At 39.1% G+C, this 25,910-nt stretch overlaps 2 protein-coding genes and 1 non-coding gene across 3 annotated transcripts in view; 1 reads left to right on the top strand and 2 right to left on the bottom strand.

The window, feature by feature from the left end:
* The window catches only part of LOC125874176 (putative ABC1 protein At2g40090), a 211,666-nt gene that overhangs the window by 152,955 nt on the left and 32,801 nt on the right, over positions 1 to 25,910 (bottom strand). The gene's annotated exons all lie outside the window — the stretch shown is intronic.
* On the bottom strand, positions 1,335 to 5,353 carry LOC125873725 (uncharacterized). Its single transcript, XM_049554594.1, has 8 exons — positions 4,819 to 5,353; positions 4,435 to 4,767; positions 3,860 to 4,053; positions 3,473 to 3,677; positions 3,319 to 3,413; positions 2,483 to 3,154; positions 2,013 to 2,312; positions 1,335 to 1,715 (listed from the first exon to the last, which is right to left on the bottom strand). The coding sequence occupies exons 1-8, from the start codon at positions 5,351 to 5,353 to the stop codon at positions 1,335 to 1,337; spliced, it is 2,715 nt and encodes a 904-aa protein (XP_049410551.1).
* LOC125875351 (small nucleolar RNA R71) lies at positions 5,547 to 5,653 on the top strand. The gene has a single exon (XR_007447414.1). It is a non-coding gene; the product is annotated as a small nucleolar RNA R71 (small nucleolar RNA).

Raw genomic sequence — 25,910 nt, 5'->3', positions numbered from 1 at the left:
CCATTCAAGTCATCGGTATTGATCATGACAGATACTCAAAATTTCACAAGAACAATCACAATTAAACACACAAAAAAATATTTTCAGAAGGGTCCAAGCACACAAGGGAATCACTAACCAAGAACACACCCCCACCAAAAGCATTTAACATTGTCCCCAAAGTGAGTAGAGAATTGACACTCCCACAAATAAAATAAGAATAAAAATAAAAACTAAACAATAGAGATAAATTCTAGTATGTAAACAAGAAAATCAAGGTAACGAGGAATCTTTACTAAGCGCCCAGTTGGCGAGAAAATGAAACAGTCGCCGAATGCCTCGGCGGTGTGCCTAATGGTCCGGATACCACCCTAATTTCCAGTGTGCGATACTCTCAAAAAGGGGCAAATTGGTTGAGATGAAAGAGGTCACTGAACAGGTCGGCGCTTAGCATAATGGGCTTGTAGCATCGCCGAACAATCATTGATTTAAGCTATTAGCACTGGAGAAGAAGAGCGGGAAAAATCAGGCACATCGTAGATTCACCGAGTGATGAAGGTCTCCCACCGAATGTTCCAGTATCTCAGATCCATTTTTGAAGTCCATAAGGCGGACTATGTCGTGCTCGCCGAACTGATTCGATGATCCGCCAATAGCGTCTTCTTCTTGCACAATATCTTGCACCTGCAAAATCAACACATATGATTTGAAATACTAACACTTGGGTTGCCTCCCAAGAAGTGCCTTATTTAACGTCGTGGCATGACGTAGAAATGTTGTCAAGCATCTTCCAGGTACACCACCTCAATCAAAGAAATCTCTTGACACTCACCAAAGTATAACTTCAACTGTTTCCCATTCACATTGAATGCAGGTCCATCTTGACCAACTTCGATGGCACCATTTGTGAACACTCGTGTCACTCTAAACGGTCCTAACCATTTGGGCTTGAGATTTCCCGAAAAAAGTCTAAGTTGAGAGTTATATAGTAACACCCATTCTCCCACTCTGAACTCCCTCTTAAGGATTTTAGAATCATTCCATTTCTTCATCTTTTCCTTGTAAAGGGCTGAACTTTCGTATGCCTTGAACGTGAATTCATCCAACTCATTTAACTCCTCTACTCTCTCTTTTGAAGTCTTTGTCCAGTCCAAATTTAGAGTTTTCAATGCCCATAATGCTTTGTGTTCCAATTCAACTGGTAGATGACAAGATTTACCGAAAACTAGCTGATACAGAGACATATTGATTGATGTTTTGTATGAAGTGCGATACGCCCATAGCGCGTCATAAAGCTTTCGAGACCAATCAGTCATATTAGCATTCACTGTCTCGGCGAAGATGCTTTTGATCTCCTAATTTGACACTTCAACTTGGTCGCTCGTTTGGGGATGATACGGAGTTGCTACTTTGTCTTTCACTCCATAATTACTCAATGCGGCTGAGAGCCATTTGTTGCAAAAGTGAGATCCCCTATCACTAATAATAGCCCAAGGAGTACCAAATCTAGCAAAGATGTAGCATTTCAGGTATTGAACAACACTTTTCCCTTCATTGTTTGGAAGTGCAACAACTTTCATCCATTTAGAAACATAATCTACGGCCACCAAGATATACTTATTACCAAACGAACTCACAAATGGTCCCATGAAATCCATTCCCCAAACATCAAATAGCTCAACTTCTAAAATAGGCGTAAAAGGCAACTCGTGTCTTTTGGACACTCCACCTTGTTTCTGACATTGAGTGCACTTCTTAACAAAGTCATGAGCATATTTTTAGACAGACGACCAGTAGTAGCCACTTTGGAGGACTTTAGCAGTTGTACGTACACCACCATGATGACCCCCAACCGGTGAAGCATGAAAAACATGGAGAATTTTGATGGCTTCTTCTTATGGAACACATCTCCTAATAATATGGTATGCACATTCTCTGAATAAATATGGTTCATCCCAAAAGTACTTCTTAACATCGAACAAGAACCTCTTTTGTTGGTAGAAGTTCAGTTCGTTCGGCATTAATCCACATACAACATAATTGGCAAAATCAGCATACCAAGGAGGCTGTTTGAGAGTTACTGTGAATACCTGTTCATCGGGGAAAGAATCATTTATGTCGATCTCTGGCTCGTCATGTTCCTTGCCTTCCAATCTTGATAAGTGGTCAGCCACCTGATTTTCACAACCTTTCCTATCTTTGACTTCAAAGTCGAATTCTTGCAATAGTAGCACCCACCTTATCAATCTTGGGTTGGCATCCTTCTTCGCCATCAGATAACGCGGTGCAGCATGATCAGTGTGAACAACCACTTTAGTACCTAGCAAGTATGCCTGGAACCTCTCAAATGCATAAACTACCACAAGTAACTCTTGTTCTGTAATTATATAGTTACGTTGAGCACTATTTAGAGTTTTGCTTGCGTAGTAAATAGGGAGAAATAGTCTGTTGCATTTACCCCCAATACAACACCTAATGTCGTGCCGCTTGCATCACATATTACTTCGAAGGATTCTGACCGATCGGAACTAATGATAACTGGGGTGAAGACCAATTTTTCTTTCAAGCACTTGAAAGCCATCATGCAAGCATCATCAAAGTGGAATTTCACCTCTTTCTCCAAGATTTTGCATAGAGGATGTGCAATCTTTGAGAAGTCTTTGATGAACCTACGGTAAAAACCGGCATGTCCCAAGAAACTACGAACACCCTTCACCAAAATTGGTGGTGGTAACTTCTCAACTACTTTAATCTTCGCTTTATCAACCTCCAGCCCCTTTTGTGACACTTTGTGACCAAGAACTATACCTTTTTTAACCATGAAGTGGCATTTTTCCCAATTTAGGACCAAATTTATCTCCACACATCTTTGGAGAACTTGTCCTAAGTGTGCTAAACATGATTCAAAAGTGTCACCCACAACCGAGAAATCATCTATGAATACCTCCATTGAATCATTCACTATGTCAGCAAAAATAGATAACATGCACTGTTGAAATGTTGCCGGAGCATTACATAACCGGAATGGCATCCGTTTGAAGGTAAAAGTTCCATATGGGCAGGTGAAGGTGGTTTTCTCTTGGTCTTCCAGAGCAATGGAGATTTGGTTATAACAAGAATACCCATACAAAAAGCAATACCAACCTCTCTCTGAGAGTCGATCAAGCATTTCATCCTTGAAAGGCATGGGAAAGTGATCATTTTTAGTCTACAAATTTAACTTCCGGTAATCCATGCATACTCTTCATCCGACCACCGGTCTCAGAGATACAAGCTCCCTCTTTTCATTTGGTACTATTATGATGCCTTCTTTTTCGGTACACATTGTACCAGACTCACCCATTTGCTATCCGCAATAGGGTAGATCACACCTGCGTCCAACCATTTTATCATATCCTTTTTCACCACCTCTTCCATCGGTGGATCAATCTCCGCTGATGTTTAACACTCGGCTTACAATCACTATCAAGCTAAATTTTGTGAGTGCAAATACCAGGAGGAATGCCCACTATGTCAGCGATAGTCCAACCTATAGCTTTGATATGCCTTCTCAACACCTCAAGGAGCAATTTCACTTTCCATTCAAGCAAGTCAGGTGCAATTATCACTGGTAAGGTGTTATTTGCCTCCAAGAAAGCATATTGGAGATGGGAGGGAAGTACTTTTAACTCCAAATTTGGTGGTTCTTCTATTGATGGCTTTGCGGGAGGACTTTCTCAATTTTTTAGATCAATGTCCAACTTCAATGAAGTCTTTGAATACCCCCCCCCCCCAAGCCTGAAAGAACATCTACTACCTCTTCATAGCCTTGAATTTCGAATTCATCATAGTTAGCAAGCACAACTTCAAGTGGTTAAATCATACACATCAAATGGCTCACACTAGCCACCGCCTTATCAATAGCATCAACAGTGGAGACCACATGAATATCACTTAGGTGTTTCATTGACTTACAAACATTAAAGGTTACTTCATCTTCGTTCACCCGAAACTTCAGTTCTCCGCTTTCAATATCTACCAACGCTCTCCCGGTTGCCAAGAATGGTCTTCCCAATATGATGGGAATTTCAGCATCTATTTCACAATCGAGAATGACAAAATCAGTCGGGAAAATGAATCAGTCAACCTTTACCAAGATGTCATATAGTATCCCCACATGATGTTTAATTGATCGGTCCGCCATAAAGAGTCTCATTGTTGTGGATTTCGGTTCACCCAACCCAAGTTGTTTATAAATCGCATATGGCATTAGGTTTATGCTTGCTCCCAAATCACATAGGGCTTTCGCAAATTGGAGCATGCCGATGGTGCAAGAGATGGCAAACGCTCCGGGATCTTCTCTCTTTTAGATCAGCTCCTTAGTCATAATTTCACTACTACTATGAGAAACTTCGATTGTCTCAAAATCTAAGCTCATTTTCTTTGTGACTAACTCCTTCATAAATTTGGCATAACCCGGCATTTCCAACAATGCTTCCACTAGAGGGAGATTAATTGATAATGTCTTGAACATCGATAAAAACTTCTTGAACTTCTCATCCTCATTCTTCTTCTTGAGACGTTGGGGAAATGGAGGAGATATTTTGGGTAAAGTTTGCATAACTTTTGGGTTTGGATTGTGTTTCTCCACATCTTTTTGTGGTCTTTTGGCAATGCTTTGATGGATAGGTGTCTCTTCTTCCTCCATACCTTTGTCTTCTTCATGCATTTGAGCTTCTTCATTTCCTGTCACATCGCCTATTGCTACCTTTCCACTATGAGTAACCACAACCAGCCCTCTATCATCATCTTACATTGTGATTTTTGGTTTCAATTGTGCTGAAAGTAAACTCAATTGACCTTCAAGTATCTTGATTGCATCTGCGTGAGAGTTCACTTTATTGTTCAATGATGAAAAGTCAGCTTTCATCCCTTTCAATAAATCATCCAAACCTTCAACTTTATCAAGGATGCGTGACAGCAAATCATTCACCCGGGGACTACTTGCACTCCCTTTCGATTTTGGGATCTCACTCGAGTGAGTGTGGTCCTCTACATGGTCATCCTCCATTTTCCAATAATCACTTTGCTCAGCCCAGTCTTGATAGTATCTTCTTTGCTCTTCCCCCTTGTGATAGTTCCAACCTTGATTCTCACATTGTTGTAAATAGCATGGGTGGAAACCCTCCTCGTATCTCTTGGAGTTCCAACATTGATTCTCCCTCAATTTTAAATAACCTGAGGAAGAACACTCCTCAACTCTAAACACTCCACTTTTCCCTTTGGGCTTTCCCACATTCTCCATCATATGCTCTTGTAATAGTTCCATTTGGGTCAACATCTTCTTGATGTCTGCATCCCTTTCTCTTTCCTTATCAAGTTGTTTTTGTGTCATTCTAAAACAAAAAGGAGAGGCTTGATCCTCTTGAGTGTACCAAGCTTGATTTATTTTCGTCATGTCATCAAGAAGAAATGAAACCACCTCAAATGATTTCAGCAATATTCCCCCTCGTACCAATTGATCAGCCACTCCTTTATTAACTGAATCAAGACTCCGATAAAAATATTAGAGTAGCAAATTGTTTGGTATCCCAAGAGTTGGGCATTTAAGTAAGAGTTTCTTAAACCGCACCCACATTTCATGGAAGGATTCACCCTCCCATTGCTTGAAACCTTGAATGTCATCTCTAAGTTTCATCATCCTTGATGGGGGGAAGAATCTTGCATTGAATGCTATAATTAGCTCCTCCCATGATGTGATGGAATTGTTTGGTAACTATGCCAACCACTTGTTAGCCTCCCCCGTCAAAGACAGTGGAAATAACCTAAGCCGGATTGACTCTTGTGACACATTCTTGAATAAAAACAGGTTGCACACCTCTGTAAAATTTCTTACATACTCATGTGGTCTTCGTGTTCTAGCCCTCCATAGAGTCCCCTCATTTGAAGGAGATGAAAGTCATACTAGTGACCTCAAATATTGCATTCCCAACAGTTTGTGGTAGGCAAATTGCACCCATTTCACCTGGTTAAGATGGGTTGTAAACACTATTGATATCATTGATACCGTCCCGATGACCTGCTTGGCTACCATTCACCTCTTCCTCACTCATTTTTACCTCTAATTAGTCCAACCAACATTGCACAACGTAGTCTAAGCCTATTTAACTACAGCCAACAAATTTACAAGTTAAATCTTCTATCAAAGAACTCTAAGTAACACTACTCCCCGGCAGCGGCGCCATTTTGATTAACGTTTCAAGGACACTTCATCCAATTCTAAGTGTCAATGATCGTTAGTTAGTATATAACCCAGCCAACTAAGTTGGGGTCGATCCCACAGAGAGCAGCTTTCTTTGAATTCTAATACGAAAGTGTGACGATGACCTTTGCAGCTGAGCAACACACGCTTAAGAGTTTAATAATCAAAATTTCAGAATATTTGATGAGTCCAAGATTTGGACTCATTTAGGGCTTTATTTGGATAGATTTCCTCAAATGCTTATTTTGTGCCAATAACTGATGAAAAATCCTTGATTTCCAGGTATATGAATTGAGGAACAAAGCATAGACACTAATTTGTTAAAAAAAACGAAGCAAGCAGAAAGAAGGAAGAAAAGAGAGCCTAGTGATCACAAAGTCCATTTGGCGAGTCGCCGAGTAGCCATTAGACCGCCTAACGTTCCAGTGTTCCAAGCCCTAAAGGAGAAAATCAAGTTGGTGAGAGAAAGGAGCAGTCGGTGGGTCGCCGAGTGGTTCCGTGATATAGTGTTGAATCGCTCAAAGTTATAGAACTTGAGGAAGCTAAAGGCCAAGGCAAAAAGGCGAAGACATTGACCAAAGAGCGAATCACCAAGTTGATCGGCAAGCCTGACTTACTGTGCCGAATGGTCTTTCGTAGCATATCTTTGGGGACTATAAATACGTTTTTGAACCTTTAGTTTAGGAGTTTTTTCGGGGACATCATATTATTCATTAGAGAAATTTTTCAGTTTTTGAACTCTGAGTTTTGAGACATTTTTCCCTTAACTTTGAAGAATTGAAGTTTTCCATTTTTGAGAAATTGAAAGTGGGTCTATAACATTCTTCAATTTGGACCTTTGTAAAGACGAAATCTTCCATTAACTGGGTATGATTAATTTCGTCTTTACAAATGTCCAAATTGAAGAATCTCAAAGACCCACTTCCAATTTCTCAAAAATGGAAAACCTCAATTCTTCAAAGCTAAGGAAAAAATGTCTCAAAACTCAAAGTTCAAAAACTGAAAAATTACTCAAATGAATAATATGATGTTTCCAAAAAAACTCCTAAACTAAAGGTTCAAAAATGTATTTATAGTCACCAAAGATATGCTGCGAAAAACCATTCGGCACAGTAAGTCGGGCTCACCAATCAGCTCGGTAATCCACCCTTTGGTCAATGTCCTCGCCTTTTTGCCTTGGCCTTCAGCTTCCTCAAGTCCTGTAACTTTGGGCGATCCAACACTGCATCGCGAAACCACTCGGCGATTCGTCGACTGCTCCTCTCTCGCCAACTTGAATTTCTCCTTCAGGGCTTGGCACACTGGAATGTTAGGCGGTCTAATGGCCACTCGGTGACTCGCCAAATGGACCTGGCGATCACCAAGCTCTCTTTTCTTCCTTCTTTCCGCTCGCTTCGTTCTTTTTGCAAATTAGTGTCCACGCTTTGTTCCTCAATCCATATACCTGGAAATCAAGGGTTTTTCATCAATTATTGGCACAAAATAAGCATTTGAGGATACTAAATCTATCCAAAAAAGGCCCTAAATGAGTCCAAATCTTGGACTCATCAACACCCCCAACTTAAACTTTTGTTTGTCCTCAAGTAAAACTCAAGATCAGTAGTTCAAAAAGAATGTCTCAAACAGTGCTACACAAAACTCAATCATGAATGCATACAACAAGACTCAATTTACTTATGCAAGAATCAATTGTGCACTCAAAGATTCAAGTTGTGACTCACCATTATCAAAGAATCTTCAGCTCACAATACTTGCTTCAAATGCAAGTTTAAGCTCAACAAAGGCACTCAAATGTCCTCACACAAAAAATGATTCCATATTCACACACAATGGTTCAACAATTTATAGTTCCAAAATCACATGCAACTCTCACACTCACAAAGATGAACACATGTATGACTTCACCCATATGTTTGCCCTTATTTTCCAATCAACACTTGTTTCAGCTCACTCAAGATCAAAAAGGTCTTTTCAAGGCTTGTAACGTGGCTGAGTGTAAAGATATAGTCATTTAGGCTCAGTGGTTGCTACCCTCATGAAATGTGGTATGAACAACAATATCTTTCCTTTTATTCATCATTCTCATTCATGCTCAATATTCACCCCATTATTCACTTTCCATGGAATACCGGACACCCCATTTCTCTTGCACTTTGACAAATTTATTTGAAAGCTTTTTCATTTTTTTTCTTTTTCAATCTTCTTTTCTTTTTCTCTCTTTTTTTATGGAGGGGTTCCATCTTTTTCACAACCATGGATCAAAGGGGACTTCTTTGCACTTCTTGATTTACCTTATCTTTTCACCACACCCCCAACTTAGGCTTTTAGCCTAAGTTGGCTATTCCAACAAACCACATCTCATGAGGATTATGGGTGAAGGGATAAAGAAAGGTCACAATTTCATCAAGTTTCTTCCAAAAAAAGGGTAAGGCTCAAAGAGTGTTCCAGCAAAGGTCACACACTCACAAGGTAGGCCACAACAGAGGTATAATATCAAATTGTTTCACTCTTTAAAATTGTTGCCTAAGATCATTTCAAGAGCTTGCATCACTTAGTCAACCGAACCAACGGGGCAAATTCTAGGTGTCATCACACAAAGTTCTCGGTAAGCTCATCACACAAGGCATTGACAAAAATGTCAAACAAGACTCCACACTTTTGCTAGTCTGTAAAGTTCATCACAAGAGACTCAATTTGATAATCGACTAGTCACAACGAAATGCAAAGAGTTCACATATTGCCTATGCAACTTCATTTGGCCTCATCGTAGCCGCACATTCATGTTTGTTCGATTAAGAGCATTATTCAAGTCATCTGTATTGATCACAACCGATACTAAAATTTGCACAAGAACAGCCACAATTAAATACATAAGAGGTGGCAAATTTTTTTGGAAGGGTCTAAAAATCATTTACATTCAAAATAAGGAGCCACAAGTTCAAACATCCACTAAAATAGTGTCAAAACACAATATATAGAACAAAACCCAATAAATACAGAAAATATTATCAACACAAAAGGTAGGTATGGAAATACCTCACCCCACCACAAACAAAAAGTGATTTGTCCTCAAATGCAATAAAAACATCTAAAAATCAATAAAAGTGACAAAGAGAGAGGTAAAGAAAAGTCATGTCCACACAGTCACTCCATCTATCGGGGCATCAGTGCCCGTTGTGTCACTCTGAGCTTGGGAATCAGTGCCTAGAGTCACATCAATACAACCAACTCTACTAGGTTGAGCCATGGGTGTGTCTGCTAAGAGATCTGTACACCTGCATCTACCATGGCCTCCTCAGTCTCTGTGAGACCCTCATAAGAATCCTCTTAATCAGTAACAAGCATACCTTCATCGATCTCATCCTTAGACTCGGAAAAAGCGACCTCTTCAGTTTGAACCTCATTTTCGGTGGTGATCGGAGGCACATCTAGATCAACTGGCACCTCAGGGATCTCCATAGTCCTGAAAATCATCGACATGTCGATGGACTTTAACTGGTCCACATCTCTTCTCAATGCAGCAATAGCGGCCTTTAGGGTCGTCACCTCCTCAGTGGCCCCTTGGCCTTGCTCACACACCGCTATACATGCCGCAAGGTCATCAATAGTAGAACTTAATAGTGTCACAGCATCAGCAAGAGCCCTCTCGATCATGCCAGGAATGGTGGCCTCAAGTCTGGAGGTGCGTCTATCAGCAGAATGGGCTAGCTGCCCAATCTGTAGCAATGCAACCTGGGTGAACGGGGGTCAACCACCAGCAGCAGCAGTACCAGATCTGAGAGGCAAGGGAGCAATAGATGAACTAAGACTAGAAGAAGGGACAGCACTAGATGTACTTGAATGCCCAGGGGATGGAGTAGGCAATACTGCCTCTTAAGGTAGTGTTTGAATGTCAACAACCGGGTAGGTATCCACCGAGGCTACCTTCTTCTTCTGTGCCTCATCCTTCAAATATTCTGCCTCAATCCTCCGGAAGTCAATAGAAGATGTGGGAATCCCTTCTACATCTTTCTTCTCATCTCTAGGCATCCCAGCTTGTCTGCATATCTCAGTAATCAACATGGGAATGAAAGGGAAGTATGTCTCTGCTTGGCCCCCATAAGCATCTCATGTGCAATAATCATCACCAGGTTCAGTCATGTCCCATCAATGATGCAACCAAGACATGTTGTTTTGGCGTGGCGGAGAATCGACTCATTTTGGGATGGCATGATAGTACTGTTGATGAAGCCAAACCAGAAATGTGCTACAATGTTTAGATCCTTTTTCTCAATGGATGCTCCAACCTCGAGCCACTTGGGAGTACCGTCTGATATCAAAGGAGCCAACCACTTCTTCATATTTTCCAATGTTTTTGTCCTGATCTTGTATTGACAGTCATCCATATGTCTCGTTGAAAATTCTAGGACTGCATTGATAGCATCGCTATCACACTTTACCTTTTTACCCCTGACGACCACATAGTCAACCGGCTTGAATTTGGCAATCGGCTTCTTCCCATGTGGCACCAGGGCACTGTAGGCACTATAGAATTCTCTGACCCAATTTCGGATGTAAGGACCACGGGGATTAGTGAATAGCTGGAATTTGTGTGACCTCAGGCAGCCCATGATCTGCGGATACCTATCAATAACTACATCACTGGACAACCTCTTTTCCTCTATGATGGTCCTCAATCCCTCAATCTTCAGTTTGTTCATAGACTGTGGAGGAGGACCTTGTACCGATGGTTCTAGGACTACAGCTTGTGCAGGAGCGGGAGGAGTAGTGGTGGTCTGGGGAGTTTTGATCCTAGATGGATAATTCATCTTTTTGGATCACAGCTCCGCTCTCTGGGTTGTTAGTAACTCATCTTCAAGCTTAGAAGTTGCAGCCTGATGCTCTTGGTGCTCACCCTCACTCTTAGAAGTGGTGAGGTGGGTGGCATAGATGTCGTCACTGTCGGAGCTGACCTCCGGTGACGCAGGTGTAGGAGCCTTGCCTTTTCCCTTTCTTTTCTCACCTGTGGTGGGCAATTTAGTAACTTTTGCCCTGGATGCAGCTGCATCCTCGTTGATTGTGATCCCTTTTGCCCTCTTGCGGGGCGGCATGTCTGTACCGACCACTTTTTGTCTAGCCATATCTGCAAAAACATCAGAAAGAGTTAGCTTCAATTCTAGAAAATTTGCAAAAAAACTGTTGCAGACAGACTCGCCGAACCAGTCGACGAGTCACTGAATCACTTTGGCGAGCCAGATCGGGCTCGCCGAAAGGATTGCCTCAAAAATTCCCAAAAAAATTGGCATGTCGATGATGAGAAGGGCCTTTCGATGAATCGCCGACAGTATTCGGCAAGCAAGGACTAGCCCACTAAAAGTTACAGTTCATTTTTAGGGGTTAGGGGCGCAGAAAGGGGGATTAAGAAGGATTCTCAGTGAGTCGCCGAGTGCACTCGGAGAACTCAAGCTTCTCGTCAAAAGTTATAGAACCCAAACTCAAGAATTACAAGAAATTAAAGGCGATCTAGGGGAATTCGTTGAACCGTTGAGTGGTTCGGCAAGCTCGACCCAGCTCGCCAAATTTCAACGTGCCTACTTTCAACCCTTCCTTCCAAATTCAACCCCGCAACCCTCCAAAACAAAATAAAACCATGCACTCATTCAATTAAACTAAGACCCATGTTAACCATGACCCGGGATACTCAGACTTCTCCCAGTTTGGCCAAATTTGGCCATTTGATGACTTTTGCCCTTAATAATGACGTCAACCGCTCTATCACTAGGCAAAGCACGTCATTTGGCACGAATGCAGGTTACTTAGACTTCACCCGACTAGACCCAACAAAAAATTAGCACAACCCAACAATTTTGATCAATTTTAAGCACGTAAATTTTGGGAAGTCAACGATAAAGACAATTTAGGCAAGATATTCAAATTAAAACAGGCATTCAAGCATATAATTATAAAAACAATAACATCAGAGAGGCCTAGGACACATCACTAAGATAAGAACAATTGCAAATGAGTACAATCGCAAAATATAAGTTTGGGGTTCGGAAAACCAGGCTTTTATGCCGAATATATAAGTTATAAAGTTAGGTGGGAAAGAATCCAACTCCGAACACACAATCAACGACTAAACCGCAGTAAAAACACAAAAATATAGAAAAATGTAGTGCGGGTGTGAGTTTGGAAAGTTGAAAAGTGAGGGAATGTGAAAGATTTTGAACTTTTGAACTTTTGGCCTTTAAAACCATCCAGTTCTCGCCCATTCGGCGACATAATTTTTGCTCGTCGACCCACTCAACAACGCACCAAGTGGACACTTACCTCGCCGAGTTTTACAGGACCTCTAGTTACTGTAGGGGGTCCAACCGGCGGACAAAGTCGTGATTGCTGACCTGGTCGGTGATTCACTAATTTGCTCTTGGGATCGCCGAGTTTTACAGACTTCAATCTCAAAATTGCTTGAGGCCAACGACTTGACATTTAGCTTGCCAATCTCCACTTTTTCAAACACATTCTACACTTCAACCTGCAAAATCAACACACTATTATTTCAAAAAGCAAAACGAAAGAAAATAAAACTTGGGTTGCCTCCTAAACAGTGCCTTGGTTAACGTCGTGGCACGACGCAAGTCCTCACTCAAACTTTATTATTGGGGTTGGCCATAGTATCACTAGGCAACCCTCTTTGTTGTCTCGGGTTTAAATGAGATGAGAGATGACCCATCTGGGTCTCCAACTATTTGATAGAGACGGAATAAGAGGTAACCGTCTAGCTAAGGGTTGACACATCTTCCTTCATCTCTTTCAAAATTTTGTCAGACCCCTCAACCTTGTTGAGAATACGAGATAGCATATCCTTAGACCGGCCACCCTCAGAATCCTTGGGCGTTTGGCGCTCGTGGGGAGGAACATATATATCCTTCTCCTCGTCTCTCTCTTTCCAAGTAAGGTTACGATCCCTCCACTTTCTATCACAATCCTTCCAACCTTGGTTACCACCCTGCCTCGGGTAGTTTGAACGATAACCACCTCCTTAGTTTGCTAGGAAATTGACCTCTTCGTTGTACAATGCTTCAAACTTGGCCTCATCAGGATTAACACACCCGACACCCACATCATTGACACTTCGAGCACCAACCCCCATGACATTTTTGGACAAAATGTCAAGTTGTGTCATGATATTTGCCATGTTATGATCCCTTTCTTGGTCTTTCTCAAGCTGCTCCTTGGTCAATTTAAACGTGACAGGGGAGACCTGATCTTCGTGGTGTACCAAGCCCGATTAATTGTGGTCATACCATCCAAAAGTTGGGCTGCTATAATGTTAGGTTGTTACATCAAACCTCCCAGAGAAAGTTGGTCAGCTACACTCTTGTTCACCAAATCAATGATTCGGTAAAAATATTGCAGCAAAACATTGTCGGGCAAACCATGAGTTGGGCATTGCAGCACCAACTTCTTGAATCATAGACAAGTCTCGTGAATTGGCTCACCCACCAAACGCTTGATGGTTTGGATGCTATCCCAAAGATTCATCATCTTCGAAGGAGGGAAAAATCGCACTTGGAATGTGGTGACAAGCTTTTCCCACGAAGTGATTAATTCCCATGGAAATTCAGCCCGCCACTTACATACTTCTCCCATTAAAGAAAATGGGAACAACCTCAATCGGACCGACTCTTGGGATATGTTCTTGAAGTAGAATGGCATGTAAACATCAACAAAGTTTCTAATATACTCATGGGGATCCTCATGAGCCAGCCCACCAAACAACCATTTCAATTGCAAGAGCTGGAACATAGTACTTGTAATATGGAACACAACATTCCCTTCAGCTAGAGGCAAGCGAATGGCACTGATTCCACCCATTAGATAAGGGTCATTAACATTAGGCTCATTGACATCGTTGAGGTTGCCGATGTCATCTTGGTGGCCTACTTGGCTACTATTGCTTCCGTTCAGACTCATTTCCTCTATTCAAAATAGCAACACACAAACCAAAACTAAAAGTAAGTAGATTCAACTATAACTAACAAGAACAAAATTCAACTTAACAAAAGAATCTTAACCAACACCACTCCCCGGCAGCGGCGCCATTTTGATTAATAACGTTTCAAAGACACTTAATCCAGTTCTTAGTGTCAACGATCGTTAGTCAGTATAATAACCCAACTAAATGAGTTGGGGTCGAATCCCACAAGGAGTGGTACGTGTTTAAGATTCAATAGTCAAGTACGAATATGCTCAAGTCAATCATAGGAAAAGATATTTAAGAATAAACACATAATTCAAACTAAGGGGTGACACGAATGTCAAATAACATGGGGTTTTAGTTTTAATTATTAACTACAGCAACAACAATTAACACAAAAATAACAATAATGAGACGGGTTCTTGGGATATGATTCGATTATAGGCTAATGTAGACAAATGGGTAATTGCAACTATTAGGAAATAGATGTAAATTAGTGAATAGGCTAGACTATAGAAGAGGTAAATTTTCTCTCGAACAATTTACCCCGAATGAAGTCGATTTCTCTCGAACATCGACAAGCATACAAAATAAGAACAGTCTACGCCTTAGTCCATTCACTCTCTCGAGTTGAATGTGTGGAAAAGGGTTTAGGATTCACTCTCTCGAGCTGAACCCATGACAACCCAATACCCACAAACCATCAATCAATAATCTTTGTTTTAAAACCTCTCTCTCGAGCAAGCCAAAAACACGAAGGTAGAACTGTATTTGCAACTACAATTCTTTAAATTAAACCAAAATTACAGATTGAAATCACTTCTAAACAACATTTAGACTAACAATTAGCAATATCCATAAACTAAATCACCCATAATCACATAATCACACCCTAAGAATTGAGGTTTTAGCTAGACATCATAAAAAGATAAAAATAGTTACCAAATTGGGTTTCCATCAACTGGGTACGATTGATTTCATCTTTACAAAGGTCCAAATTGCAAAGACCCACTTCCGATTTCTCAAAAATGAAAAACTTCAATTCCTCAAACCTAAAGGAAAAATGTCTCGAAACTCAAAGTTCAAAAACTGAAAAATTACTCTAATGAATAATAATGTCGTTACCAACCCACTTCAAATCATTAATAAGAAATAATCAGATAACTAGAAAACACTTGGGAGATTGACTAACCAACTGCCAAATTCAACTTAATGGGTGTACATCATTACCGATAATGCTAATTCGTCGCGGGTAGAATGGACTATAAGTAAAACAATTTTCTCTCGAACAATTGCCTTATTTCCGTTGAGTTCTCTCAAACCTCAACACTATCCATAATCTAACCAGCCCATGTTCTCATTAAATCCACTCTTACGAGCTAGATACAAAGGTTGGGTCTAGGGTTTCACTTTCTCAAGATGAAATCATCAAGACCCACTGCTAAGGATGCCAAATTACTACGTTGGTTATGTACTTCTCTCTCGAGCAAGAACAAAACTCTTAAATCTATCGCACCAAAGATGCAATAATGAAGTTAAACCACCATAATAATTTAGCCCCGCTTAATATTAACACCATCAATCACTAATCAATAACACCCATTTAGTAGAATGCAACAATTGGTCACATTGTCAAACCCCCAAGTTTAGAGTTTTAGCCAATCATGGTGAAAAGATGAAAATCAACACCTGCCACGTTTTCCAAAGCTAGGTAAATGAAATTCGAAAGTTAAGATTAACTAAAATTTTCTCTGTTACAAAATCCCAATGAAAAACCTTGCTAAAAATCACTTGAAATCCACAATGGTAGTGTTTTTACTCTCAATCTTTTGTTCCTCCCATTTCTGAATAAATTCTCTCTCTTGCAAAAATATATTTATGAAAGTCTGATGTGTGGCTATTTGGAACCAATCGGCGAGGTAAGTCGAGCTTCGCCGACCCTTTGGTGACTCGCCAATTTTCCTTCGTCTGGCCTTCATTTTCACCTCTTCTTAGTCCCGCCACTGTAGTCAGATCGGGATCGTTGTCTCATTCCGCGATGAGCCCTTTTTCCTTTCATCTCGCCCATCAGCACTTATCTAGATTTCCATCAGTACTTTTGGCGACCTGGTCATCCATCGCCGATGCAATCGGCGTCACGCCAAGTGGAACTGCTGCTCGCCGAAACTAATCCTAATCCAACCTCAGCGTTCTGTAACTTTAGGCAGTAGAGTGGCAACTTGGCGAGTCGCTGAGTGACATCGGCGATCACCAGGCTTGTTTTCCCCTTCTCCTTTTTGCTCGTGTTGTCTCTATTTCCCATTTCTGTCCGAGCTTTGTTCCTCAATCCATGTATCTGAAGATCAAGGGTTTTATATCAGTTGTTGGCACAAAATAAGCATTTGAGGACACTAAATCATTATAAATAAAGCCCTAAATGAGTCCAAATCTCAGACTCATCAATAAGCTTAGGGAACAGGCTAAGGATAACAAAAAGGCTAGGACATGAAACTATGAGTACTCTCAGCAGAAATCGGGTGGTGGAAATCGCTCGCAGTTTCAGCAAAAGTCTTCAACCCCAGCACCTTCATCAACTAGTGTTCCATCCTCCAAGTTTCAACAGGATCAGAAAGGTAGGGCATCAGGCTCTAAGTCTCAAGGGAGTGTTTCAATTACTAGGACTTACCCAACTTGTCCAAAGTGTGGTAAGAACTATCCGAGCGAGTGTCTTGCATGGAAGGATGGATGTTTTGGGTGTGGTCAAACTAGTCACAGATAGAGGGATTTACCTTCTTCTAAACAAGGACAGGGAGGTAATAATGGTAGGGCTCAGTCTACAACTTCAGCAGCACCAGCAGGTCACCCGACTCAGCATGTTACTTCATCTGGTACATATGGCAGTCACTGCCAGAACAGGTTGTATGCTCTCTAGGCTCGCCAGGATCAGGAAAATTCTCCTGATGTGGTTACTCGTATGTTTGCGAGTCTTTCATTTAGATGTTTATGCTCTGTTATATCTAGGGGCTACTATTTTCCTTGTAACTCTATATATTGCTGTAAACTTCAATATCAGTCCAGAAACTCTTTCAGAACCCTTCTCAGTCTCTACTCTAGTCAGTGACCCAGTTATAGCTAGACGGGTATATATGAATTTCCCTGTCACAGTCTTTCAAAAAGTCACCTCAGCAGATCTTGTAGAGTTAGAAATGATAGACTTTGATATCATTTTATGCATGGATTGGTTACATTCTTGTTATGTCTCAGTCGATTGTAGAGCTAGGATCGTTCATTTTTTAGTTTCCAGACGAGCCAATCTTAGAATGGAAGGGTAGTAGCTCAGTACCTAAAGGTCGATTCATTTCTTACCTTAAGGCCAAAAAGATGATCTCTAAGGGGTATCTCTATCATCTAGTTCGGGTTAAGAATTCAAGCTCTCAAACCCCAACTCTTGAGTTAGTTCCAGTAGTAAATGAGTTTCCAGAAGTATTTCCAAAAGATCTTCCCGGAGTTCCTCCCGAAAGAGAAATCGACTTTGGAATTGATCTCCTTCCAGATACCCAGCCTATTTCTATTCCTCCTTACAGAATGGCTCCAGCTTAGCTTAAGGAATTGAAAAAGCAGTTGAAAGACCTTCTAGATAAGGGATTCATTAGACCCAGTATTTCCCCATGGGGTGCACCAATGTTGTTCGTGAAAAAGAAAGATGGGTCTCTCAGGATGTGCATTGACTATCGGCAGTTGAACAAGGTCACAATCAAGAATAAGTACCCTATCCCCAGGATTGATGACTTGTTCGACCAACTTCAGGGTGCTAGTCATTTTTCGAAGATAAACCTCAGATTCGGTTATCATCAGCTTAGAGTGAGAGATAGTGACATTCCGAAAATAGCCTTTAGAACTTGGTATGGTCATTATAAATTTGTAGTTATGTCATTTGGACTAACCAATGCTCCTACAGCTTTCAGGGACTTGATGAACAGGGTGTTTAAGTAGTATTTGGACTTGTTCGTTATCGTCTTTATTGATGATATCTTCATTTACTCTAGGAATGAGAAAGAACATGCGACTCATTAGAGGGTGGTCCTGCAAACCCTCAAAGATCTCCAGTTATTCTCTAAGTTTAGCTAATGCAAGTTTTGGTTACAATCAGTTGCTTTCCTTGGGCATATTGTGTCTAGTGAAAGGATCGGAGCAGATTCTCAAAAAATAGAGGCAGTGAAGAAATGGACCGTACCTACCTCTCCTACAGATATCAGGAGTTTCTTGGGTTTAGTCGGTTATTATAGAAGGCTCATGGAAGGATTTTCATCCATATCTTCTCCATTGACTAAGTTGACTTAGAAAAAGGTTAAGTTCAAATGGTCAGATGAGTGTGAGAAGAGTTTCTCAGAACTGGAAACTAGGTTGACTACAACTCATGTTTTGACTCTACCAGAGGGTTCAGACGGTTATGTGATCTATTGTGATCCATCCAGAGTCGGCCTAGGTTGTGTGTTGATGCAGCGAGGTAAGGTTATACCATATGCTTCTAGATAGCCTAAGGTGCATGAGAAGAACTATCTGATTCATGACCTCTAGCTTGCGACCGTAGTATTTTCCCTTAAGCTTTGGAGACATTACTTGTATGGTGTTCATGTAGATGTGTTCACAGACCATAAGAGCCTTCAGTATGTGTTCACTAGATAGAGTTGAATCTTTGCCAGAGGATATGGCTTGAGTTCCTCAAGGACTACGATATGAATGTGCTTTACCATCCTGATAAGGCCAATGTAGTAGCAGATGCTCTTAGCAGACTACCTATGGGTAGTGTCACACATGTTGAGAAAGAAAGGAAAGAACTAGCGAAAGATGTTCATCGGCTTGCTCGCTAAGGAGTTTGGCTTATGAGCATATCAGATGGTGGTGTGACAGTTCAGAACAGGTCAGAATCTTCATTGGTAGCAAAGGTTAAGGAAAAATAAGATGGTGATCCTATATTGCTTCAACCAAAGGGTGCAGTTCATCAGTAGAGAAGTGAGGTTTTCTCCAAGGGGGATATGGTGTGCTTCGATATCAAGGTTGTTTATGTGTTCCTAAGATGGGTTAGTTGAGACAGCAAATTCATGCAGAAGCCCATAACTCCAAGTATTCTATTCATCCAGGTGCCACTAAAATGTACCATGATCTACAGGAAGTCTTTTGGTGGAATGGCATGAAGAGGGATATAGCAGATTTTGTGGCTAAGTACCCTAATTGTCAGCAAGTGAAAATAGAACATCAGAAACCATGGGGTATGACTCAAGAGATCAACATTCCTACATGGAAGTGGGAAGTGATAAACATGGACTTTATTACAAGCTTACCTCGTACTCGCAGACAGCATGACTCTATTTGGGTGATAGTTGACAGAGTTACTAAGTCTGCTCACTTTCTGGTTGTCAAGACTTCAAACTCGGGGGAGAACTACGCCAAGCTTTACATTAATGAGATAGTCAGGTTGCATGGGGTCCCTTTGTCTATCATCTCAGATAGAGGTCCTCAATTTACCTCTTATTTCTGGAAGTCATTTCAGAAAGGTTTTGGTACTCAGGTTAATCCCAGCAAAACATTTCATCCATAGACGGATGGTCAGGCAGAGCATACTATTCAAGCCTTAGAGGACATGTTGAGAGCTTGTGTGATCAACTTCAAGGGTAGTTGGGATAATCACCTTCCTCTTATAAAGTTCGCGTACAATAATAGTTATTATTCCAGCATTCAGATGGCCCCTTATAAGGCATTATATGGGTGTAGATGTAGATCTCCAGTTGGTTGGTTTGAAGTAGGTGAAGCAGCCTTGATAGGGCCAGATTCGGTTCATGATGCTATGGAAAAAGTTCAGGTCATCAAAGATAGACTTAATGCAGCCCAGAGTCGCCAGAAGTCTGATGCAGATCTACGGAGAAGGGACTTGGAGTTCCAAATTGATGATTGGATTTTCGTGAAAGTGTCACCTATGAAGGGGGTGATGAGATTTGGCAAGAAAGGGAAGCTCAGTCCTAGATATGTAGGCCCTTACAGGATCTTGAAAAGAGTTGGTAAAGTGGCTTATGAGTTAGAGTTGCCAGTAGAACTAGCAGTAGTCCATCCGGTCTTTCACATTTCGTTGTTGAAGAAGTGTGTGATCTAACATTTATAGTACCATTGGAAAGTATGGTTGTGAATGATAGTCTCACTTATGAGGATATGCCAATTGAGATTCTTGATCGTCAGGTTCGAAGGTTGAGAAATAAAGAAGTCGCTTCAGTTAAGGTATTGTGGAGGAGTCAGTCCGTAGAGGAAGCTACTTGGGAAGCAGAAGCAGCCATGAAGGCCAAGTATCCTCATCTCTTTCCTTCCGATTCCATTCAGCTTGAGGTAATAGTTCATCTCCAGTCTTTCAATTACTCGTGCATAATTTCAGTCTTAGTATTTTGTTCCTCCAGTTAGTCTTGCATTTTCAGCATATTTGTATGTCCTTGGAACTTAGTTCAGTCAGATTTCAGTTTCCAGTACTTAGTGGTAGGGTTTGCAGCTCTTTCCCTCTTTTTTCAACTAGTTTAGTCTTCATTAGAGGACAAATGTTCCCAAGGGAGAGATAATGTAACACCCCGTATCCTAGACAGACTAAAATGTAAATTTCAAAAGTTATAGGGGCCACCGACGGGCATCACCCACGTAACGTAGGTGGGGTCCGTGGTTGGCCACCTGCAACCCCTCCCCAGAAAACTCAGAAAATTATTCTAAAAGTCGACCTACGGCCGGACCTACGGACCGTAGGTCAGACTATGGGCCGTGGTCCAGTCCGTGGATCGAGACCCCCAGAACCCCCTCTCTAAAGCCAAACGACAGTTGACCAGGACGAACAGTAGGTCCATCAACGGTCCGTCGGTCAGCTCCATCGGTGGCCCAGACAACTTTTAAGTCAGGAGTCGTTTGGTATTTTTCCTATGCGTTGGACCCTTAAACTACGTCGTTTAACTCCTCAACTACATCATTTTAGTCACTTTTAGCCTAGTAACTTAATTAGAACTTACCCTAGTCAACTCATTCTCCAAAAATTCATCAAGTTGAACGAAAATAAGGAGAAAGAGTCAACCAACCCTCTCCAAGAACGCAACAAGGTTTCCTCCAGTTTGATCCCCGAAATCGAAGGATTTCTCTGTGAAATTTGTCACCAGGTATGTGGGATTTCACTAGTGGGTTCCTTTCACCCATTAGGTCCCTAGAATTCAGTCAGATTCTTGATTTTTTTTATTATGTTTAGACCTAGGGTTCTAGAACTTCAGATTATTGTTGTGATTTAGTTGTTAGATTAATCCAAATCAGATTCATATCATGCATAGATTCGTCTCCGATCTCCAGTTCAGCAGTATTAGTGGTGAGTCCTCATTCTTCGCGGATGATTTACATGTCTTTTCTTCAGCCATTCATGTTTTAGTTTTAGTTTTCCTAGAAGTTAGCTGGGGGCATGTCCCAGCAGCTCTAGTCAGTTGAGGCTCTTATTCATACATAGTTAGATTCAGTATTATTTGAGTTTGATCTTTCAGTTGTCATTAAACTCAGTTTTATATATCCAGATTTAGAATGGGTATTCCCCATCATTTTCCCTTTATGTCATATTTTAAGTTTCCGCACAGAACTATCTCATTTCAGTTATCTTAGTATGCCTATGATATGCCATCAGGGTTAGCTTGGGGTCACTCGTGATCCTAGGTCCCGTGTCAACTTCCTGGAGGTAGCCTTGGGCGTGACAAAAATGACTCAAGGATGATCAAAAATATGAATTAGAAGTTATATATAAATTGATACAAGAATAAATTAACACATATAAGGTGTTTCGAGCACGTGAAGGATAATTGTGTCTATCATGGTCTCTATTTGTTTGCACGTTAAGCACTTGCGAGTGAGTGTAATTGCGGGAACATATATTTCATTATATATACGAACAGTTTTATTTACTCCCACTTTGTGTAAATATTTTTTGTTTGCTATCTTAGTAAAGGGACTATCGGGTCAATACCACAACTAGAAAACTATAAATTACCTGCGAATTTTATTTGGGGATTATTTCTGCAGAAATTTCCTACGAATTTTCATGCGGAAATATGAAATTCCTAAATTCTAGATTGTTTTACATGCAAAAAATATTTCCCCTGAAAAATTGGTAAGTAAATTTAGCGCCATTTTTGTAAAATTATTACCTGGGGAATTATTTAGGGAAAATAATCTGCAAGTATAGTTTTCATAGTTGGTTGGTGATTTTTTGAAGGATTTACTTGGAACTATGCATACTTTATTTTTAAAAATATAATTTAATTGATTTTTTTCTTGAAATATAAGAATTTTTTAAAATTTGGAGTCCTTGGGAAATATTTTCTTAAATATATATTTATCAAAATTAAAAATGATAATAATATAAAAAATTGCAATGACACTAGAATAAATTTTATTGTTAAATAGTTACTATAATTTTAGGTTAAATAAATTATTATACAATAATATCAATTTAATACGATGTTGGAACATCACCACAAATGTCAACATCAATATGTTTAACTATTATATAATTAATATTTAATCTCACCAAAACCATAGATACCATTTTCTTATTTATTTATTTTTTATTTGAAATATACAAAGTATTGAAATTATATGGCTAGTTATTTTTCCGTTGGAAAAATAACTATTATAATTATAATTAATTTTGATTTAATATTATTTTATAGTAAATTGTGTATTATTGAATAAGTTAAACACTATTTTTAAGTAGAAAAAAAATCAATTATATACCTTATTAATGTGAAGTTTAATTATTCTCTCGTTGATAGAATTATATAAAATGAAAAATAAATAAATTTTACTTGTATATCCTGTATCCAATTGATATATTAATTTTTTACAAGCATTAAAAATGAAATAATGTCTCCATAGTAAATTATTAAATGATATTTATTTCAAAATATATAATTAATTATTTTAAAATATAATTATTAAAAAATAAATTTAAATTATAAATACCACACATACCTAATAGGATATACTATTAATTATTGATTATAACATCCTTGTACATTAAACTTATAAACATATTTATATTTTTAATTATTTGTTTATAAGAACTTTGTACGAATAATTTAAATTTTGCATGTGTTTAATATCTTAGTTATGGATATTATCTCATAGAAAGTGTAGGCACAAAAATTTCATGATATGTTGTGTGGTAGTGATTTATTTTAAATATATAAATAATTTTCATGTTTCATTTTTTAAAAGTTCAATCACATGAACTTTAGCCAATATTTTAAGATATATTTCGTTACCATATTAATATGAGATGACTTTATAGTTCTTGTTGTATAATTTATGAATATTAAAATTGTATTTTTAATATTCAATTAATTTAATTTAATTTAGCTTTAAAATTTAATTAAATCGGAGAAGATCACCAAAAATTAGTGTAATGTCTTTGGTACTTCTTGTACCACATCGATGGAAGAGCATAAGAATTTATTAGTATATATAATGTCAAGACTTAGAACATTGGGAGAATTGAGCAATTATGTATGGGGTGGGCACTGGGTAGTGGGTTGGGTTTAAGTTAACCATTTAATATGGGTGGGGACAATGGTATTAAATATAGTTAATCAAGAAGAGGTAGACAATGATACTATTAAATATGGTTAATCAAGAAGAGGTAGACAATGATACTATTAAATATAGTTAACCAAGAAGAAGAGGCGTTTGAGTTAAAATAAACTAAATGATTAATTACGAGATAATAATTATTATTTGCTTAAAAGAAATTTTCTAAAAAAATTATTAGAATATTTTCATGCGACTTTACGTGTGAAAAAAATGGTAAGAAAAATCCTATTTTGTTAATTTTTACCAAAAAAAAATTGGGATATTTTAAATATTTTTTGCGAGAAAAATCGCAAGTAATTTACCTGTGAAATATAATTCCCTAGGTAAATTACTTGGGGATTTTGAAATTCGCAGGAAATAATTACTTACGAAGGTTTTACTATCAGATTCATTTTGATAGGAAAATTCGCAGGAATGTTTCCTGCGAATTTTCGTATACAATCCCTAGGAAAATCCCCAAGTAATCTGCACTTTTCTTGTACGTTTCACTGCCAAGTGGATTGAATTATCCGGAGTAGACATTTTTTGTAGCTACACACGCTGAATTCTGATGCCATATTCTCTCATGCTTGATATCCAATTTCCCTTTTTTGCTTGAGAACACAAAATATGATATGATTGTCATTTACCATATTGACATATTTCTTGCGATGCATTTACAATGTGCTTATTACCACCACGGCCATGGTGCATATATATGTGTGTCTTCACCTCAAATATGTTTTTCATTTGTTGGTGATAGTTGATGAGAGTGTGATGCTCAGGAACGGACCAATGTTGGGTCATGAGGGTTCATATGAACCCACTTCATAAAAAAAAATTACACAATATATATAGGTATATTTGGTATGTCTTCTAAAAATTATTAGTGTAAATAAAATTTTGATCCCCTTAAACAAATGCTAGTCTTGATCCAGCGGTTAAGAGTGTTCGTTTTTGTAAGAGGAGGACATGAGTTCGGAACAAGTCAACAACACACAAAACTAACTTTCTGAATGAAACGTTTTTACTATGTAAACTAGGAGTAAATAACCTATTTTCTTGTGCTTGGCCTCATTTTTTGGATTAAATTATTTGTTTAAAAAAATATATTAATTAAGTAATAATTATATTTTTGTTAAACTTAATTAATAAAATTTAGTTATTTTAGCTTTTTATGATTTTTTTTTCTTCATACATTGAACCCGCTTGAAAAACGTTTTAGGTTCGCCACTGGTGACGTTGTGACTTTTTACAATTATCCTCAAAGATCTTGAATGGTTTAGGAATTCATTGTTATTTTTATTGTACTAGTTGATTGGCAAATTTTGATCTTGTAACAAACCGATTCACAACCTGATTATATGTAAGTCTCACAATTGCAATAACTGGTAGGTCCCTGGCTGACTTAAGCAGTCCATTGAATGACTCAGAACTGTCTGATGTCAGCAAGCCCCATCTCCTATCTTCATCCTTGTGCAATGTTCATTTGTCAAGATCGTTCTTCATTAACCACGCATATTCTTTCGCGTTAATTTCCTTGATCATCTCCATTTTTTTTTTAAATTCTTCTGAGTGTGATTTGCAGTTGCAACTACCCATAAAAGGTTGTTCAAAGGGGTATTTTTTGAATTTTTTTTTAAAAAAATCGACATTCAAAAATGTCTTAAACAAAAGCGATGAAATTCAAATGGGACTCGCCAATTTAGAGAATTATACACGGATAAATGTATTATGTGATGTCTATTTGATATAAATGTTACGCCTCTACGATCCTTGACAATGTACAAGTGCAAGTGATTCAAAAACAACGTCCATGTCTATATGATCTCATTCGCAACTGTTGCAAATGTCGAAGGTAATATTGAATTGTTATTGTCTGTTGCAATTGCAATCAACAACTTGATATCATCCTTTAAATAGGCATGTGTTCCTCAATGCATGATTTGAAAGTCTAGAACACATAGTTGAATATATTATCAACGACATCGACTCGCTGCTCTATTTTCCATTCAACTATTATTCCTGGATTGAAGTGTTTCAAAGCTTCCATGAACCTCGGCAACTCGATAAAGAACCCTCTCAAGTATCATAGACTTTTTCAAAAGCATGTTTGCGTTCAAGATA

The sequence above is a fragment of the Solanum stenotomum genome, chromosome 8 (assembly GCF_019186545.1).
Source record: "Solanum stenotomum isolate F172 chromosome 8, ASM1918654v1, whole genome shotgun sequence".
Classification (NCBI taxonomy): domain Eukaryota; kingdom Viridiplantae; phylum Streptophyta; class Magnoliopsida; order Solanales; family Solanaceae; genus Solanum; species Solanum stenotomum.
This window is presented reverse-complemented; position numbering and strand designations above follow the sequence as displayed.